We start from the raw sequence: 22678 nt of genomic DNA, 5'->3' as shown, positions 1-22678 counted from the left end.
TTTTGTTCATGCCATTCGATTTCTTTATAAGTGTTGTTCCACATTCCTTTTCCCCCTTTTACTTTCCCAACCGTACTTCGGGAGTTCTTTTACCCTGAGCCTTGTTTGCAACAGGAACAAGGTACTGATGACCCTTCGTCCCATAACCAACCAACCAACCATCAATTATCCGTAATGCTGTGGTGGCATAAATGAGTAGGCCATACGGCAGTTACTGGTCGAAGATATGGAGCAGAAATGGATAAAATTTAAAAGCATCGTACAATAGGGTCCTATATATTACACATATAAGTATCTACTTCCCAATAATATCTAGTTACACAAAATCTCATTCAAAATTTGATGTACTTCTGGCGTGTATAAAACTATTGTTGCAAGCTGAAATAATTATCTGAAAAGCGATACTTATAAATTATTGAACGCTGTAATAATACCTTCTTTCCTGATGTGATTAATAGTTATTAACCATTGGTATCAGCGTCTTTGTGGGGCGGGCTTTATCTTATTAAGACTGAAATCGAGACTGCGAAACCATTTTCAGTATTTTATTCATTCAACACAACATCAATAAACACTGCGTACATTTGCAACATTAAACATAATGAACACAGAAAACTGATTCACATGATTCAAAACACTTGAAGATCTGAGCAAAACGTGTCGAAAAAATGTTTAAAAGTCGCAAACAACTGACACACATATCGCGGGTTTGAAAATTATGAAACAACTGACCTACAATTGGTGCATCAACAACGTTTATAGAGTTTGTGTTCGCGCGACACTTTTCCGGAAGAACAAATTTACCGAATTAGTGACAAACTGCAAAGTAAAAATGAATTACATTGCATATAGATATTTTTGGAATCTACTATTTATATGCAACAAAACAGTGGTATTTATTTTTAAGGTTAAATGGTCTTTTGTAATAGAATGCTCTAGAAAAACAAGTAATTCATTTTTTTACATTAGTATTTTTCAGGAATATTGCTTTAAAGAAATTGTTTCCAGTGAATGTACCTTATTCCATCATCAAAGTGAATATTAAGTACCGTAATGAAAACTTAAGTATCACTTTTAAGCTTTCAAATAAAACTTTTAGGTACTGTTTTCAATAATTAATAACTTCCCACACTGTACCTGGTAGAAACTATACAAGAAAAACCAATATTAATTAACACAATCATGAGCTGTTTCTCCCAATTATTTCTTATTTGCCCCTGATGAAATAACAGGATAAACCTCGCTTGATAAATATGTTTACATATTGTGCAAAATCTTGATTGTTAGGAATGTTCACGCTAATTAATGACACGTTGTGATGATGTTGTTGCTGCGTTGGCCCAAACGTATCGTGTAATTCATATTTGAAAATGTATTATTCTTCTTTTCCTTTTGTTCCGCGTCGGCACATTGTTGGCACGATTATTAACAGATTTAGGCATGGTTACTTACAAGGGAACCTCCCCATCGCACACACACACCCCTCACCCCCTCAGATTTAGTTATAAGTTGGCACAGTGGATAGGCCTTGAAAAACTGAACACAGATCAATCGAGAAAACAGGAAGAAGTTGTGTGGAACTATGAAAAAATAAGCAAAATATACAAACTGAGTAGTCCATGCGTAACATAAGCAACATCAAGGATAAGGTCAGCTACGGAGCGCCGTGGTCTCGTGGTTAGCGTGAGCAGCTGAGGCACGAGGGGTTCTTGGTTCAAGTCTCCCATCGCGCGAAAGTTTTAATTCTTTTATTTTCAGTTTATGTGACAAACTCTTATGTTTTCATCACTTTTTTGGGAGTGATTATCACATCCACAAGAAAACCTAAATCGGGCAAAGTAGAAGAATCTTTTTACCCATTCGCCAAGAGTACAAGTTAGGTGGGTGGACAACATATTCCTGTCATGTGACGCACATGCTGTCAGCAGTGTCGTATAGAATACATCAGACGTGTTTTCCTGTGGAGGTATCGGTTGACCTATGACCTTGCGATCAAATGTTTTCGGTTCCCATTGGAGAGGCACGTCCTTTCGTCTACTAATGGCACGGTTTTGCGGTGCGGTCGCAAAATACAGACACTAAACTTATTACAGTGAACAGACACGTCAATGCTCGAACTGACAGATCATAACTTTGCGAAAATAAAGAATGTAAACTTTTCACTCGAGGTGGGATTTGAAACAAGGACTTTTCGTTCCGCAGCTGCTCACGCTAACCACGGGACCACGGCGTTTCTGTGCTAACATTAGCCTTCGTGTTGCTTATCTTCCGCATGGACTACTCAGTTTGTATATTTTGCTTATTTTTTTCATAGTTCCACACAACTTCTTCCTGTTTTCTCGATTGATCTGTGTTCAGTTTTTCAAGGCCTATCCACTGTGCCAACTTAAAACTAAATCTGAGGGGGGTGCGATGGGGAGGTTCCCTCGTTAGGGTGGCTTACCTGTCGACACACCGTTACCCCACGGGATGTAATATATACCCTAACTGTCTGCGCGTAGCGTTATTCATGTGAAAGTGAGCGAGTTTTTCTGAATGTTTACTAATCGTGTAACTGAGACGGGGTGTGTGTAATAGCCTGGTATTCATCTACTGGGATTTGGGAAACCACCCAAAACCCATGTCCGGCACACCGATTGTCATCGTTAATCCGCCGGACGATTCCGATTCGGAACCGGCGCATCCCCCATCTCGTAATCGGTGCTGTAACACGCACGGCTATCCGGGGGGATCATCTATAAACATCTGTTGCGACCCACTAATTCAGACAGTATCATATCGTATAATATGAGGCTGGTATTTGTCTCTTCATGTTCTTCATTAGCGTGCACCTTCATAACCAGTATGATCTGAACAAGGTTATTAAGGACAACAGAGAACGAGCATGGTCAAATAGCAAGCAAGAAAGTTGCCACGAAAGCAAAGAGAGCTGCATTACAGTTTTAAGTGAGCTAGAAGTCCAGAAAAAATTATTGCAAGGAGAGCAACGCCAGAAGTGTTCAGTGAATTCGAAAGTAATTGTTTACCATCTGGCTACATATCCGAAGAAGTTCTGGTCGCATGTAAACTCAGTAAGCAGATCAAAATCACGCAGTCAGTTGCCTAAGTGGCCGTACTGGCTTTGAAACAGACGATGACAAACAGAAGACTGAATTACCTAATGCTGGAACGGCAGATACTGATATAAGTTATAGTGTATCTATGCCGATACAAATTCAACTGCAATCATTCGACAGAGGAAAGACACATGGAGTGGATGAGATACTTTCAAGATTCTACAAAAAGCTTTCTCTCATTCTAGCAGCAGTTTATTGGAGCAACAAAGGGTACCAATTGATGGGAAAAGAAGTACAGCTCATTCCTGTTTTCAAAACAGGTCATCAGACAGATGCACATAATTATAGGCTTATGTCGATGGTGTCAATTTGTAGCAGAATTATGGAACATGCTGTATGCCCACTTATATTTTTGAAAGTAGAAATCTCCTCTATACAATTCAACATGTTTTTTGTCAGTAGAAATCTGTAAATTGCTTGTGCTGTTCATCCATGAAATTCAAAGCGCCATAGACAAAGGTACCCAGGTTGATGCCGTGATCTTTGATATCAGGCAGATGTTTGATACAGTTCACTATTGTTGTTTAGTTAGCGAAATATGGGCCTACTGAGTGTAGAACCAGATTTGTTGCTGGACTGAGGACTGCCTAGCAAATAGAACCCAATATGTTGTTTGGGAGACAAGATTGAAGATGTAAAGCTGTTTTCACAAGTACCGTGAGAGAGTGTTATAGGACTGTAACTATTTACAGTTTGTATTACTTATCATCTTGTGAATAACACTGGAAGGTCATAAGACTGTTTATGGATAATGCTGTCTATAGGAAGGTTGCAATGCCAGAAGAAATGCAGGGAAATCTTGCTGGAATCAATGATGTGAATGTGTGTTGTCTGGTCTTTGGACAGGTCTGAAAGAACAGACACCATGCATTCATATAGGCCTAATTGTTTTGCCTAGATGGGCAATGGACCCACCTTCTTCAGTGCAGTTGTACATGTACGTCTGACCTCCTGTGGTAATCTGAGTAGCAAGCATGGAGGAAATGGAAAAGGACTGTGGATAGGTTGCGCTCGGTGGGAATGTGGATCAGTGTCATTTGCCAGTATTACTTCGTGATGTATTTAAAAATTGGCAAAGAAAGGGCTATGTTATAAACCCTGTTTCTAAATAAAGTAAGTTCAAGACAACTAATCCAGATTTCTGCTTTTCTTACCCTTATCACTATTCATTGCCTGCAGCTTATCACCATGATTTTTAGCACTGACTAGTGTAAGTTGTGGCCTGATTGAAATTCATTTTCTGGCTGTGCTTCTATTACAACTGAATTGACATCTTTGTCCATAATTTCATCCACTCATTCGTGCATTGTTTCCTGTAGATCCCATGAAGAAGGAAAATCTTTAGCCTTGTGGAATGAGTTAAGATATTACATTAACAAACGAGAAAGAACTCTCAAAATTTAATTTTGCGAACTGTATTAACAATAAACCATTGATGTACAGTCCTAACATATTTGTCTGTCATTTATAAGTGTTTCAACTTTGGAAATTTTCATTGATGTGAAAAATTCTGAATTACATCACGGTTTGGAGACCATGTTAAACTATAGGCCCCCTATAACTGGTAGTATAAGTCAGTTCGAAAGTTGGAGGAAGACAGCTGCATACCAAATCCGATAATATGCTGCCTAGTATTGCTCTGTGGTGTTGAAACCAATCTTCAGATAGATGACTGCTGTACCTTATACTACTAAATACTGTTTGTAGTTATGTCAACTAAATGTGTCCAAATGAATCGGCAGAAAGCTACTGCTTCCTCAACCATATTCATTAGGAACTCTTTATCTCCTACTACTAACTTAATATTTACAACCACACACTGGTATTTTTCAGAAAAAAATAATTACCTGCATTTGAAACAACAGAGACCTGTTCACAATACACCTTTACTTCTCATGAAGCTTTACAGTGTACTTTGCTTCTTGCTATGCAGCTAAATTGAATTTTCATTCCTTGAATGTAGATAATCATATGTTGTGTTGGAGTAGTTTATAAGGTATGTTTTTAAATTTATGTTGAGCTGTTAGGGATTCCCTATTTCGTGCTTTATGCTGGGTGACAGCATGTTGAAGACCTCTGCACCAGAATACACATCGCCACTTTGATTCCTAAACAAGAATGTAATGCTTCCATGAATATTGTTTTTGTGTCTTGTATTAGGGCTCTGCAAATCAGAGTTAATCTAAAATTTTACAGTTGGACAGTATTCTTTCACATGTGGTTGTATTACAGTCATGAATGCAGTATATGCAGGCTGAATTGTATGCAGAACTTAAGTATACTAGGTGTAGCGACTGAAACGTATTGTTGGTGAGAACCATTGTAACTATCTTCAAAAACTAATCAAACAGTGGAAAACCCAGGATGGAATGTAACAATACAGGAAAAGGAAAGTTGCTACTCACCATATAGAGGAGATGCTGAGTCGTGATTGGCACAATAAAAAGATTCACACAATCATAGCTTTCGGCTATTAAGGCCTTTGTCAGCAGTAGACACACATACACACACACTCACACAAGCGCAACTTGCACACACGTCTGCAGTCTCAGAGAGCTGAAACTACACTGCAGAACTATTTGGTAATATTGTTGTCACACTACACACAAGCCACTGTTGACTAGTCTGTCTCCTATATCACAACCTGAAGTTATTCTAGCTACAAATCCAGTTTATCTACAGTTTGGTTGTTGTAGTTGTTGTTGTTGTGGTTGTGGTGGTCTGCATCCAAAGACTGGTTGACGCAACTCTCCATGCCAGTCTATCTTGTGCAGTCCTCTTCATCTCTACACAACTACTGCAACCCATATACATTGGAATCTGCTTACTGTATTCAAGCCTTGGTCTTCCTCTACAATTTTTACCCTCCACCCTTCCATCCATTACAATATTGATCCTTTCTTGCTGTCTCAGTACTTGTCCTATCAATCAAAATCTTCTATTAGTCCGGTAGTACCATCAATTTCTTTGTTCTACAGTTCGATTCAGTACCTCCTCATTTGTTATACAAACTCCCTTTCCAACCTTCATTATCCACATTTCAAATCTGTATAAGCCTACATTCAAGACATATACCTTCACGAAAGACATCCTGACACTTCAATTTTATTAGATTTCAGAAATTCTGTTCTTAGTATTATCAGTATGCATTAGATATACTCTCTATTTTAGCCATCATCTGTTTTTTCCCCTTGCCCAAATAGCAAAACTCATTTACTATATTTAGTGTGTCACTTCTTAATATAATTCCCTCAGACCTGCTCTTCCAAGTTCTTTTCTGTCTCGGACATACTTACAATGTCACAGTGAACCTCAAAGTTTTTATTTGTTCCCCTGAACTTTAATTCCCTCTCCATATTTGCCTTGATTTCCTTTGCCACTTGCTCAGCATACAGATTGAATAACATAATAATAGGCTCACTTTCTGGCCAACTACTGCTTCCCTTTCATATCCATTAACTCTTATACCTGCAGTTTGGTTCCTATACGTGTTGTGAATAACCTGAACAATTTGCTTACTGTATTTTATCCTTGCTATGTTCAGAATATCAAAAAGTGTATTCCAGTCAGTACTGTCAAAATATTTCTCTAAATCTACAAATACTGTAAATGTAGATTTATCTTTCGTTAACCTATGTTCCTAGATAAGTCATAGGGTCAGTATTGCCTCTTGCATTCCTGCATTTCTCCAGAACCTGAACTCTTCTTGCCAGTAGTTAGCTCCTAACAGTTTTTCCATTTTTCTACAAATAGTTAGTATAAGTGTTTCGCAGCCATGAATTTTTACATTGATAGTTCTGTAAATTTTGCACTAGTTAACACCTGCTTTTTTTGGAATTGATATTAATATATCCTTCTCAAAGTCAGAGGGTATTTTGCCTGTCTGATATGTCTTGGACATGAGGTGGACTGCTTCGTCGTGGCTGGCTATATGAAGGATCTCAATAATTTTGAGAGGATGTCGTTTACATCAGGGGACTTGTTTCGACTTAGGTCTTGTGGTATCATCTCCTACATCATCTTCATTTACTTGCTATTCTCTTTCTTTAGACCTGTCTTCAGGTTCATTTACTCATGTATACCACTTCCATATATTTCTTCCATCTTCTCAGCTTTCACCCAATGTGGTGGTGCAGTGGTTAGCACAGTGGATTTGCATTTGGGAGGATGATGGTTCAGATCCCCATCTGACCATCAAGTTTTAGGTTTTCTGTGATTTCCGTAAATTGATTGAGGCAAATACAGGGATGGTTCCTTTGAAAGGGCACAGCCAGTTTCCTTTTGTGTCCTTAATCAATCCAAGCTTGTGCTCCATCTGTAATAACTTCATTGTTGATGGGATTTTAAACCCTAATCATCCTCCCTTCTTGCTTTTACCTTTCAGCTTTCTCTTCTTTTGTTAGTACTTCCTTGAGCTCTTGATATCCATAGAGCTGTTTCTTTTTTCTCCAAAGATCTCTTTAATTTCTTTATAGGTAGCATCTATATTTTCCTTTAATATGAAACTTTCCTGTACCCTCAGGTCTCTTCCACATAAGCATTCTTCTTTCATGACTCTTAAACCAATTGTTATTAGTGATTAAATTATCCTCTGTGCAAAATTCTGCCAGGTGGTTTATCCTTTCATTCCTTTCCCACATTCCATTTACATACATGTTTTTAATTTTATTATGTGTGCAGTGCAATTTCCTGTGATGCATATGCACTCATCAAAAAGAGTTTTGCATCACCTCGGTTCCAAGAGTTCCAGAACCTATACAGAAAACTGGAATAGAAATCAACATAAACATTATTTCCACCCTTTTTATTGCTCACGAAAACCACGCATTGCATGTTATACCACCATACAGCAATACCTTCAGAGGTGGTGGTCCAGATAGGTGTACACACCGGTACCTCTAATACCCAGTAGCACATCCTCTTGCATTGATGCATCCCTGTATTTGTCGTGGCATACTATCCATAAGTTCATCTAAGCACTGTTGGTCCAGATTGTCTCACTCCTCAATGGTGATTTGGCGTAGATCCCTCAGAATGGTTGGCGGGTCACGTCATCCATAAAAAGCCCTTTTCAATCTATTCCAGGTATGTTCAATAGGGTTCATGTCTGGAGAACATGCTGGCCACTCTAGTCAAGCGATGTTGTTACCCTGAAGAAAGCCCTTCACAAGATTTGCACAACGGGGGCATGAATTGTTGTCCATGAAGACAAATGCCTCACCAATATGCTGTCGATATGGTTGCACTATTGTTCGGAGGATGGCATTCACATATCGTACAGCCATTACAGTGCCTTCCATGACAACCAGTGGCATACGTCGGCCCCACATAATGCCACCCTAAAACAGCAGGGAACCTCCACCTTGCTGCACTCGCTGGACAATGTGTCTAAGACATTCAGCCTGACCAGGTTGCCTCCATAAACGTCTCCCACGATTGTCTGGTTGAAGGCATATGCGACACTCATCGGTGAAGAGAACGTGATACCAATCCTAAGTGGTCCATTTTGCATGTTGTTGGGCCCATCTGTACCGTGCTGCATGGTGTCATGTTGCAAAGATGGACGTCGGGACGGAAGTTGTGCAGTATGCAGCCTATTGTGCACAGTTTGAGTCATAACATGGTGTCCTGTCACTGCACAAAAAGCATTATTCAACATGGTGGTGTTGCTGTCAGGGTTCCTCCGAGCGATAACCTGTAGATAGCGGTCATCCACTGCAGTAGTAGCCCTTGGGTGGCCTGAACGAAGCATGTCATCAACAGTTCCTGTCTCTCTGTATCTCCTCCATGTCTGAACAACAATGCTTTGGTTCACTCCGAGATGCCTGGACACTTCCCTTGTTGAGAGCCCTTCCTGGCACAAAGTAACAATGTGGTATTGACCATCTAGGCATGGTTGAACTACAGACAACACAAGCTGTGTTCCTCCTTCCTGGTGGACTGACTGGAACTGATTGGCTGTTGGGCCCCCTCTGTCTAATAGGCGCTGCTTATGCGTGGTTGTTTACTTCTTTGGGCGGGTTTAGTAACATCTATGAACAGTCAAAGGGACTGTGTCTGTGATACAATATCCACAGTCAACATCTGTCTTCAGGAGTTCTGGGAACTGGGGTGATGCAACACTTTTTTTGATGTGTGTATTTTAGATGCGTACACTGTACTGCACTGCATCATTACATAATTGGAATGACTGCTGCTGCTTTAAAATTAAAAATGTTTTGTGTGTTGTGTTTTATAAATATGGGATCTGTTTTGACTAAGAAATGTCTTCACACATTTTTCAGTCTGTCTGTGAGCTTCAAAACTCTGTACGAGAAGGTCTTCTTATGTTCAAAAATTTACTAGATGAACTGAGGCATAATATGGAGATGGAGAAGCACACAATAAATAGCTTTTGCCAGGGTATGCAGGAAGCTATTGCAAAGACCCATGCAAATATGATAATGGAGGTACAAAGGTAACCCTCTTTTTTAAAAATTTTTCTGCTAAATAAAAAAATTTATATGCTAACGCGAATGGAAGCAGGAAGCCTTAAAATGTACTATTATTGCATTTTGATTGATATCATAACGTAGTTTGAGTGTACATTATAGAATGAAACATTTGAGTGCATCATATGTAAAGGTTGGTTGACAGGGAAAGAATGTTTTATTTTAAGAGGAGCTTTTTATACCTGGTGCATGCCATACCGCAAAGCAGAATGTCATTGTAGACCCATACATTTCAGGTAGTAATTCCTGTGTAGTATTGTTTGATGTTGGCATATTTTTGATAGCAAAAACATGAAATACAGCCGTGTGAATTTTAATAGTGATTCTTTGAAAATATTGAGTGGGAAAGATAAGAAAGGAAGTATCAGTAGTGAAGGAATTTCTAAATATAATTATTCAATAGGATAACTTAGTAAATACATGTTCCACAAGACACAATTAAACTGATAAGAAATATCGGGAAACAAAAAGAGAATTACAAGATATGAAGAGAAACCATTGAACACACATCACACCATTAAAAAACACTCTAGTAGTCCAAGCAAGTAGTGAGCAGGTTGTAGAAATGCATAATTTGAAAGAGTTCATAGTTCACGGATTCAGTCAGTCTTGCTGTGTTAGCTGAATATTTATATTACTTGGCTGCCTTGTTTTTATAATCACATTCCAACTTAGAAACCTACTTTGTGCGTTGCGTACTTGTAACTGAAAATATGTAAATAAACATAAAATCTCGTACAGTTATTTCATGCATAAAAATACTTCTATCAACAATTAGTAACTTTTGAGTTTCAAATATGTTCCAATTTGATTTTTTTAAAGTAACATTAATACTTGATAGTGACTGTACATTTTATACACTGTGCTTATTAATTTTTGAATGCTCACTGAACCATTCAGTATTAATGTACATTATTTCTTATTCTCAGACATTTTTGTACCATTAGGCACAGTTAAGTTAAAAAGGATAGGAGTCATTGCATTGAACATATCTTTGCTAATGTACATTATTTTCTACACTGTTTGTTAAAGGAATCACAATAAAGTGGCATTTGTTCCCACCACAAGATAATGAAAAAAATAATTATTTTTTAAAAGCTGCAAAGGACATTTAACACAACACATGAACAATACAAAACAAAAGCGTACCACTTTTATTTTTCTTTGTTCACTGGATGGATCTCAGAATTCACCCCAGTATAGTGGACCATATACAAACTGAAAAATGTAACATTGTTTATAAACATGAGACAAACAAATCAAATAATTCTTAATTGATCATTACACTGAGTGGCCAAGAGTCATGGGAGGCACTTGATGTGATGTCAGTCATTGTCTCCTAAAGCCTACTTGGTGCACTTGTCTCCATGAAGACCTGGTAGAAATGAGTTCTTGACAGCCCACATTCAAATTGACGGTGATCTGACTCAAAGTAGACTGTCAGTCACCATGCACTGCTCTTCAGAGGTGATGTGGCATCTGTTCTGTGACCATTTTAGGGCATCATGTGTGGTAGCTCACTGATGTCAAAACAATGTGTGTGTGACATTGAAGATGTGCCCTAGTCACTGTTGATCTCAGAAATATGAATTCTTTTGTAATCTTTGATATGCCAAGACCCATGCAACTCGCTCTGTCATGTTCAAAGTCGGTAAACTCATGATGTGTTGCCATGTTTAGGACACTTTTGACTGTAAGAAACTACTGTGTCTACTCTTGTATCAAATGCTGCATCAGTCACAACACTCAAACATTGTGCATGGTACATCTTCAGATCGGACAACCATTCCTGTGACTTAGCCACTCAGTTTACATCATGCTTGCACCATTTTATAAATGTTACATTTTTGCTGTATTTTGTCTCTCAGGTATTCAGTGGTAACAATAGAAAATAATAGTCTTTGTTTTTTAAAGCTACTTCTAGTGAGCCAGTTAGTAATGATATCAGCTTTCTGATCCACGGAACTGATGTGCTCCACGTTGCAGATGCCCGAATTGACCTTTCCTACTATAAAGCATTACTTTATATCGATATGCTTTGTTCATTTACAGCGCAGTCAGAGGGGCATGTGACAGTCTGTGTTCAAGACAGTGGGTTCCTATTTCAACTTCGTGATAGTTCCTAAGATCAATCTGCTCCACATGGTGTCTTTCACAGTTTGATAAGAGGCAAGATATTCTGTTTCTGTTATTGATGAAGTGACCACCTGCTGTCTCTGAGAATTCCAAGTTATAGTAGGTTCACCAAGTTTAATGACAACATCTATGGTTGATGTTTAAGTACGAATACGTCCTGCATAGTGTGAATTGCTAAAGACAGACAAACAAATATCCCCGCACTTTGGCTAATTTAAACCACAAGATTCTGTTCCCTTTAGATACTTTATGATCCATGACAGCACATCAATATTCACTAATAGAACAAGCTTTCTACCCTCAACAAGGAGTAGCCTCAATTGTTTTGGAACTGGTGACCAGTTCAGTGCACACTTGACTATGATGAGAAGGTATTGCCCCAGAATTAGCATTTTCCATGTTGTACTGCACAGCACAGCCCTCATATATGCTTCTTGATTTGAGAAGATGGAATCATCTTGAAACTACTTTACATCTAGCCAAGATAATGATGAGCATTGTCTGTAATTATTGTATTTATTTATTTAATTTATTTATGTCATTTTCTTTCATACTCACAGGTGGGCAAACAGAACAGCCAATTCAATTGATAGTCAAATATCACAACACTTCATTTAATATAAAAATACACTTACCTTTGTCACCCTCCACAGCTGTGACTGAAGGGAACATGCATGGAATTATTTATACAAATATAGCTTGTGATTTATGAAGTAGACAAGAAACAGCTGAAGAAACTGAACTGCATGATATGGCAAGTCTGTAGACCTCAAACTCTGAATGTTCTAAAGGCAATACAATACCACCTGTCCATTGACATTACGTAACACTCTGGATACACTAGACTGACATGGTCTCAGCAGAGCGATGCTGCGGCAACTCTGTCCACTGTAGGTGGAAGTAGAACTTCATCTCTAAATGGAATTCAAGACAGAACTGTTGCACATGTCCCACATAGCTGTATTTTGTGACTGCATCATTGTAGTGGTGCTTTGCAACTCTCTGGAGTCATGGCTCGTGCCTCATCCAGATTGGCATCTCGTGTGCTGCATGGACATGCAGCATCTCTGTGGTGGTCAACTACTGGCTTTTTTGATGGTTGATGAGACCACAGTTTATCCTCACAAGATTAAGCCTATATGACTATCTCTTATATCTAAACAGGTATTCTACATGATTTGAATTACACCCCTTATGATGAGCATGTTATAAGAGGTCATACATCTAATATGAAATCCAAAATCTAGAAATAACTATAACATAAAAACTGAAAACTCTTGTAACAACAGCAGAAAGAACACAACTTATATATTTGTTCATCAAAAGTAGAAACAACAAAGAGAAGCTGCATACAGGTTTAAACTATGAGCATTGACAGCAATGCACAAGAGAGAAAGGATGGGAAAAGGGAAGAGAACGAGAGGAACATGATAGAAGTATTGCAGATAGGGGACAAGAAAGTGGGTTGACTGATTGAGAGAAGCAAAGAAAAAGATGCATAACTGTGAATTTCTTTACTATTTGATAAAGAGGAAAAGCATTATATATGTAAATTTTTAAAGAAACATTATGAGGTTGATGGCTTTTTCTTAAATGCTATAGCACATTCAGTTGTGTAATAGTGCAGAGTTGCTTGTTCCAGATGCAGGCATCCGCAACAGAGAAGGTGATTGTGAATGTTGTTTTATGGATGAGCATAGATACGATACTATGCAAGTGAAACATTATGTTACGATTATGATGTGATGAAAGGTACTTAATCTCTAAGGCGAGGTGCATGTATATGTGCACTGAAGAACTGATGAATTAGACTTAGTCCATGGTAGTCTTGTAACTTGACTGAGCACGACCATTCTAACTAGGTGTATGACTGATGACATCAAATAGACTGATGTTTCAGATGTAATCCACACTGATATTCAGCTAACCATTTAGAGTTTTCTCTACATACACTATGTTTCATTACATATTACTATCATAGTACTGGTGAGTACTATTGGCATCTGGTACCTAGGCTGTGGTGGTCTTAGACACGATGTCAACCCACCGGATTTCAATCGCATCACAGTCTCAAAATTTGGAAATTTGCGGTAAGGTCTCGTGGGGCCAAACTGCTGAGGTCATCAGTTCTAAGCTTACGCACTACCTAATCTAACTTAAACTAACTTACACTAAAGACAATACACACACACCTGTGCCTGAGGGAGGACTCGAACCTCCGACGGGGGAAGCCACGCTGACCATGACGAGACACCTCAGACCTCACGGCTATCGTGCACGGCTCACAGTCTGAGATGGCAGCTACTTTGCACTTAGACATGGTATTTAACTGTGCAGTACCATCGATATCATCACCGTGGCACTGTTATTGTGACATCATAAGGCACACCCTTTTTTTCTATGATGTCGTGTTGGCAGGAAATTCAAAACACAATGAAAAAAACAGGCAGCCGGTATGTATCTGTCATGTTCAATCTGAACAACTATGTATTATGTTTTTTAAATGCTAATCTTCATCTGAGCTGCATAAAATGGTGCCATCTTAAAAATAAATACTGCCAATACTGCAGTACTTTCAAAAATTACATAAGCCCATCCCGAATGTCAGAATACATAAGCACCTAAATGTATGCCTCATCAGTAAATTTCATCTCTCTCTGTTTTGAATATCATTAAAAAAAGGCTTTATGTTAAATACTGTACCTATCTTCTCTCATGTGCTCACAACAGTATGAAAAATTACATAATAGGTGTAACATGCTCTATTTCCGCATCTGTATTTCTTACCAAAAATACATTAGCACCTAAAATTCTGCCTCATTGGCATACTGAATCATCAGCAACAGCAACAAAATTACATACTGTAGTAACTTACAGAACTTCCAACATAAAGAGTATGTAAACAACTAAACTTCTGCTTCATCAGCAAATTTCTCTTTCTCATCTGCCTCCTCAGTAAATATCATCACCCCCTGTTTTATACTTTACGGAAAAATGTTTATGTCAAATACTGTATGGCTTCATCAATAAATTTCATCCCCCCACCTCTCTCTCTCTCTCTCTCTCTCTCTCTCTCTCTCTCTCTCTCTCTCTCTCTCTCTCTCTCTCTCTGTAATGGTATCAACAATATAATACATTGCAGAGGGGAACGAGAGGAAAAAACAAACAAAAATACTCTAGCTATAAGTTTTATTGTATTTTTTTTAAATATTTTCACACAGTAAATCAGTTACAAATCACATTAACTTTTTTATTTTTTAAACCACATACACTAAAATCACAGTGAATTGTTTGTCACCTTGTACTGTCACACATATTCTTCTTCATCTTAAACACCTTTTAGAATGTCATCTGTTGCACATAGTAGCTTGTTACTGTTTGAGTAAATATCTGGATCATCTCTGTCAGCTAACTGAGTTTTGACAGCTGCATCTATCTTAATTAGATCAAAATGACACTGAATTGCATTTTGTGGGCAAAGTGTGTATAATATATATAACATACCCCTAATGTAACAATCAAATAGTTATTGTGAAAGAGAAACAGATCAGTGTAATAAATACATTCTTACATATCATATGCTTCAAAATCTATAAAGTGTTCAGAACTTGTAAAGCAAACCTTCTTGAGCAATTATATTATTTTCTTGTTCATAACCAAAACAAATGACTTTCCACATCATGTGAATTAATCGCAGAACCACAACAATCTTCCCAGAGAGAGTAAACATTAATTTCTCTTATAGTTCCATTGCATGTTGCCTTACAAATAGAAATTGACATTTTTATACAGTTAAAATGTACAAGTGAAATAAAAAGAAAAAAAATACGGTAGTTGGTATGACTATTTTCAAAATCAGCTGTATCCGTGTCATTTACTCTGCTGCGATAAATAATGCACATGGTGCCACTGTTAAGCAGTGAGGTGTCACTGAAAGCTGATAATCTTGATGGAAGCGATGTCTTGATATATTACAGTTCTTCAAATAAACCGGCACAGCCATATCAAATTTTATGCTCCACATTGGATGTCTCTCTTTCTTCTTGAATGCCTACAGTGTTACAGTACATATTGTGCTTCCACTCTTACCTAGATATTTCAGATTTTGCAACATGGAAGCATAAGAACCCCTATTCTCTTGAATTACAACAAGTAACTGATAAGCCAAATATAAAGTCTATTAGTAGTGCTATGTAGTGTATGCCATACTTATGTTTCATCTCCAAAAAGAATAAAGTTTCGAATGACAATGACAACAATGACAGTGAGAATGAAGGCAATGACAATGACATCTCTGATGATCCAGCACCAATAACATGCTCCTTCTAGTGGATGCTCTGCTTTTATAACTCACCTTCCTGCTGAGTCAACAAGTTCAAATTTGTTGTGACTTGTTCTGACATGTCTAAACTCGTTGCAACATGTAAAAGTAATTAGTCACCGAGCTGTGACTTATCAGAAAACAAGTCCTGTCTTGTCAACATCTGCATTCGAGGACTCATCATATTTTGCATAATGAACATGTATGCACACATTCTTTCAGGTCTTGCACATTCAAGGAACAGGAAACATAATATCAAATGCCAGTGTGTCCTCAAGATGCTGAAATGTAACAGCTCATTTTTTATATGATTTCAAAACTAATTTGGCTTGCATGATTAACTGTTGTGCCTTTAGGTAGGACCCATATAAGTAAATCCATCTTTTCTGCAATGTAATTTTCAACAACTTCATGTCAAAGTACTCACTACTGTTACATCCCTACATTGGTAGCAACATGTCTTGTCAATTCACGTTATTGCAATTAGGTCTTTTCTTTTATGAACAATTGAGTAACAAAGGAAATGCCAAGTATCTGTAATGTCTGAAACCTGTAACAACTCTATTTATCCTACTTTCAGCTTGCTATGCCATTGGCTAACATAAAAACATCTAATTAAACAAAATTAACAATGTAAACAAAGTGTTTATTTGAACTGCCGAATTATGTTTTAAAATTCTGTTCACAGTAAAAATGATGTTCTCATATTTGAAACAGGAAACATGGTAGGAATGCTTGGGATAACCTAGTTTCAGTGTAATTAACAAAAATGTAATCAGCACTGTTTATTCACATCATTTCACTTATTTTTCCATGAAAACAAGAGATATGTAATTGTCTTTGTATCACATTCCATGCATTTCAATTGTAACTACCAGATGATAATATTTTTAGTAATTATCAAGAACTTATGTAATTGTAATTATCAAATTTACTATACACAACAATAAATCCGGGCACACAGTTTTAACCTGCAGGAAGTTTCAATAAATCCATTGTTAGCAGGAGTACGTAAGGCCCATGAGAAATCATGTGGGATTCTCTATATGATGTAATATCTTGAGTAGCTGTCTGTGACATAATAAATTGTACACCTGAAACAGTAACTGACTTTTCACGTCATATGAGAACTATGGTGTTCTCTGGCTGGTTTTCATGTAAGAAACTTACAGGAAACACCAATTGCAGCAAAGCAATGAAATGAAGGTCAGTTTTGCTCAGCATTTATTATTTTGAGCAAACTGAGTTACACCCACCAAATTTCAAGAACAGTTATTTCAGCTACCATTGACAAAATTAATATTTCATAAAGATGTTTACTTCGAATTGTTTTCTGTTGACAACATATATCCCCAGCAAGGTGGTTACACCGCAGTATGCACATTCATGGAATCGTTAACACTCTTTCAAATGCATGTGTTGCCTCTTCACCTCTGAGCTGCATAATGAATGAAAATGCTTATATTGACTGGTTTTATAGCAATAATCAGTGTGTAGCACTAGGGAGACACTTTGCAGAAACTGCGAAGCGTCATAAAGTCAAAACACCCAGGGATGTCCTGTTGCACAATAATTCCTGCCCCCACACTGCCAATCAGAGGAAGGCTATGCTTCAGGGATTTGATTAGGAAACAATGCAACATCCTCAGTACAGCCTGGATCTTTCATTGTGCGATTTACATGTTGTTGGTGACCTGAAGAAAGATATGATGGACATTGGGTTTAATGTGATGTGGAGGTGCAAGAGTTGGTGCAATTGTAGATCCATCAGCAGTTGACCACATTCTAAAAAACTGGAATTGATTGTCTCACCTCCCAGTGGGATAAATGTTTTAACATGTGTGTTGATGGAATCAGCACAAATGGAATCACTCCATGGTTCCATTGGGGCAGGTGATAGGTTTTCATGTGACTGCCCCATATATGAATTACCTTCTGCTGCTTATCAGGTGTCAAAACAATAGACATCTGTGAGCAGCTGCGTCTCCATGAAGCAAAATTAGATTTGTGCTCACTGTGGCTCAGCAGACTGCACCTTACACAGACATTCTGTTATTTTCCAACCTTCTATGATGCTGAACTTATAATATTGGCCCTATAATTCTGCCTATATATTCAATTCTCATTTGAAATTGGACATGATCTCTCACCATCTGTTTCCAAAATCTAATGCATAAAATCTCACACAACAGTTATATGAACTGTTTACAAATCTTTGAACTACACCTTTTGTGTGTTTCTTTAAATTGATGGGATGTTCTCATATGGAACTTCCCATACTGCTGTTGAGTGTTCCACTTTCTTATTTTCGAGAGCCATCGTAAACGTCAAGCAATAATCACTGCTTTGTTAACCTTCTCCTCAGTAGATGTTACTTCATTGCCATGTGAATTTTTGCCTGCCACTTTCGAAGCTAGCAAGAAAACTCTAATTGCTGCACCAATTCATTGAGATTATTCCACTTTGGTATGCACTGATGATTTGTTGGAGACTGTCTTCCAATCATACACATCAAGTGTGTTGTCATTCTATCCCATCCAATATGAATGTCATCATCTGTCTATATGGATCCTCCACTTTTATGTAAAGCATGCTTAACAGGATGTGTACAATTAGAGCTTCTGTGAAATTTAATGTTTCGTGACAGAGATAGTTCTATTTAAGAGAATTGGTAGCCCTGAGAATTTTACCATAATTTTGAAGATCTCATGTTGCGAGAATCTTTCTAGGAGGTTAAGCTTTAAACTATAGATTATTATATAATCCTTTCATTTCGAGATATCTTACATTGTGAATTAGTAAATCATCTCCAGTGACATCTACCTGTGAATCACCAGTTATCCACAGTGTTGATAGTGGTTCAAATCTGATGTCATACACAGTACTGGTATCACACATTTTGTTTATCGGTTTACTTATGAGAGTAGGTGAACGAAGAGGATGGGTGTAATTGGCATAGATTTGTAGATTAGTGATATAAGTATGAGAAATGGATGGCTCCAAACAAAATCAAATTAAATACAGAGTAGAAGCCATGGATTAGTGGTGTCCACTTCACCTGTAAATTAAACTTCCAAATTTCTTATGTCAAATTGAAATCTGCCTTCCCAACCATCCATCCATCTCCCCAATCCTGTCCCCTTCCACACACACACACACACACACACACACACACACACACACACACACACACACACACACACATATGTGCACGCATGTGTGTTATTATTGGCAGCCTCTTTTCACTACTCATTTGACCACAGGAAATCATTAAATAGAGTTGCCTGTGTAACGGAGGTGTAGAAGTAAACCATTGTTCTCATTTGGGTGCTCTGTATCTCCAATCATGAACAGAACAATATGGTCTGCTCAAACTGTGCAATCTGTTAACATGTGTCGAAGGATTATTTCAAGATTAGTCTGTGTGCACTTTACTGCAAGAAGGGTTGTCAGCACAGGGCTTTACTAATCAAATTCGTGTACACCACAGCAACATCATTTGAGCATTAAACTGCTATTGTGAGACACAGAGTTCAGCACTATAATGGTTGCCTGTAGTCAACATCAGCTGATGGCTGCTGCCTACATGGAGAATGTAGTAAAATTGGGTGCTGCCGTTTTGCAAGTAGCTTGAAGAACTGTGTTAAACCAGACTGTACACAGTCCTCTCCATATGATCACTTCACCCTCTAGATGATCATTGTGAACAACTGTGCAAATCTTCAGTACCATTGTACATGAAGAAGTTGGGCAAAGGAACATATAGAATGGAACCTGGAAAAATATAGTTCATAGTTCATTCACACTTAAGTGGCATTACGTTTTCATCACTGGTGAGTACAGGATGTGTCTGCTGCCTGACGATCATTGTAAAAAAGTGTGAAAGTGACCATGTACTAATGTGTGTGTCAGGCATGGACATGAGTCAGTCATTTTTTGGACTTGTGTCATGTACAATGTTGTCACCTTTCACCATTATCTTGAGTAATTTGAAGAATGTATAGTATGAGGACACATCCCCCAACCTATTGACCAGCCCTGCAGTTAACATTTTGCCAATTAGTTTGTCTTTCTAGACAATAGTGTATGAGTACACCAGACCGCATCTGTGAATACCTTCCTGCAGGAAGCAGCTGAATGGAATGACCTGTAGTCATTAACCTGATTGGCCATCTTGAGGCAAGTTGAAACTTTCAGTGTGCTGCCACAGGTACTTTCAGGAGGGCCACTTTCAAGGATTGAGAGAGGCTTGAATGAAGCCAAGCAGGATCCAAGTGAATGGCAATGCACACGTTGGAGCAACAGGGCAATGAATGTTAATGAGCAGCAGATTTTGATTTCACGAATGTGCAAAGATGAGCACTTTGGAGCATATTGCCTATATTTTTGTTATTGTTTTGTATTAATGTGACAGTGAAATTACTTCTTTTAGTTTTTTAAGATTTATTCTTTCCTTCTTTGCTCATCTCATATTTAAGCTCAGTCACATTCACAGAAATGCAAGTATGGAAACTTTTATTTGAGCACTATGTTACTGAGCAAATATCTTTATACATAGCCAGTATGATCATAATTAAGTAGAAATCAGTGTTGACAACAACTTTTATCACAGACTTAAGAATATGATCTCTGTTTAGAAGAAAATGAAATGTGTTCTCTTCTGTTAGTGAGTAATCAACATATTTTTGCATAGTTTTCCAAGAGAGGCAGTTCAGTGAAACTGAATATTAATAACAAAATTGATAGACATTGGCACGGAGGTCTCATGTTCATAGAGAGAATTGATTTCACAAAATTTCCATTTTTAGAGACAAAGACTGCAGAAAAATGGACAGGTAAATGTAATGTATTTGTCTGAAAATGAACCCTGTTCAAATCATCCAATTTGTTATGCAGGAGACATGTTATCTTGAAAAAGAAACGTAAGTACCTTCTTCAATATAAAAGAATAAGTAGATGAAGAGGAAATACAAAAGAATGAAAAGTCTGACATTATTCTATGTGTATTAGTGCAGTACCGTTTATGGTTATAATTTTTTATACAGGAGCAAGGTAATATTACAGTTAAACATAATGATTTTTTGTTTATACTGAAAAGTTATAAAACTTCTTTACAAGTTTAGTGCACTGTAAAAAATGCAGTATCATGTTTAGATGTGTGAGGAGTGCTCCGTATTGATTTACACTTTATTTTTTTGCATCTTTCATGGTGTACCATTGCCTCACCATTACAGCTGCAATTGTGTAGTACTTTGGTCTAATCTTAGGTGGCAGGACACCACTAAAAGTGTAATCCATTCACATTACAGCCCATTTTCCCAACTGCTGTCATTATGTGAGTGGACAACATGATGTGTGATCATCGAGGACAGTGATGCATAGTGTGTTTTCTGTGGAAGGAAGGTGCAAACCCTGAAGATATTCATAGGTGGTTGGGGCCATGCGTGGAGAGTATGCACTCCCATGAAAAGTGCTGTTCCAACATGACACTGGTTGTGCCCATACGAGTCAGAAAACCATGACAGTGATTGCTGAAATGGGGTTGTAGTTACTGTCACGTCCATGTAGGCCATGACTTAGCCCTTTTGACTTCTGTTGACCACCCTTGAACCAATTTACTGGAGTCTCTCACATCCATTGCAGGACAGCTGTATGCAGTTCATGGAAGTCTGAAAAATGATGCCTGCATAGATTTTTCTTCATAGTCCCGAATAGCTGGTAATGAGAAGGGGAAAGTCAGGAGAATACAGTGGGTGTGACAATAACTGGAACCCCTTTTCAGTGATGACAGCTGTGGTTGTCTGTCTCTTGGGGATGAGCACTGTCGTGTTGCAAGAGCACTTTTTGTGATGATGCACACTCTTCACACACTGCCACCAATTGCATGTGAATATCTGCCCCTTGCACAGAAACCACATCATCCAGTGCAGTCCTTGCTCATGCACCATGTTGTCCACCCACATTATGAGAGCAGTCAGGAAAATGGGCTGTGCTGTGCAGGTATTGTATTTCTAGTGATCGTCTTGCCAGTTAAGAGTAGATAGAAAAAGTGTTGCAACTATAATGATGATTCAAATGGTGTGCCATGAACTATGGGAAGAAATATAGTGTAAATTAGTATGGAATCCTCCGTGACCTTATAAATGTATTTTTGTTCAAACTGTCTTCCATAAATTCTTCCATGAAATAGCAGCATTTATCTACTAAAACTTGCACAACCAAAACTTTAGTGATGTCTTAAAAAGTGAACTGACCATTAATAATGATGTCTAGTAATTCAGTAGTCATTTATATGCTATGCTCTCTGACGTTTGTATGCATATAATGGAAACCAATTTGTGTTTTAAGAAATAGCTAGATGGATAATGATTAACATAGATAGACTGTTAATTAGTAACATGCATACGGATGTCCCTTCTCATGTTTTGGAGATGACATGATGCCCACAAGTCTGCTTGTATTTATATGTTTATAATCATTGTTCTAGCACTATGTGTAACCAATGAAGGTCATCACGTCTAAGACTAAGATATTTCTAGATACTCTAAGATCACATAACTTCAATTTCTTCAATGATAAACCTACCAGGTAAATGCTTGCCTACATAATGTCAT

The 22678-nt window shown here is 37.9% G+C and overlaps 1 protein-coding gene across 1 annotated transcript in view; it reads left to right on the top strand.

The window, feature by feature from the left end:
- Nucleotides 1-22678, top strand: part of LOC124722970 — a 464760-nt gene that overhangs the window by 156679 nt on the left and 285403 nt on the right. Inside the window, exon 6 of the mRNA XM_047248137.1 lies at nt 9401-9573. Coding sequence (XP_047104093.1) covers nt 9401-9573 — 173 coding nt within the window. The remainder of the gene's footprint in view (nt 1-9400; nt 9574-22678) is intronic.

Source organism: Schistocerca piceifrons, chromosome X (genome assembly GCF_021461385.2).
Source record: "Schistocerca piceifrons isolate TAMUIC-IGC-003096 chromosome X, iqSchPice1.1, whole genome shotgun sequence".
NCBI lineage: Eukaryota > Metazoa > Arthropoda > Insecta > Orthoptera > Acrididae > Schistocerca > Schistocerca piceifrons.
The sequence above is the reverse complement of the archived record's forward strand: the minus strand, read 5'-3'. Positions and strand labels throughout refer to the sequence as shown.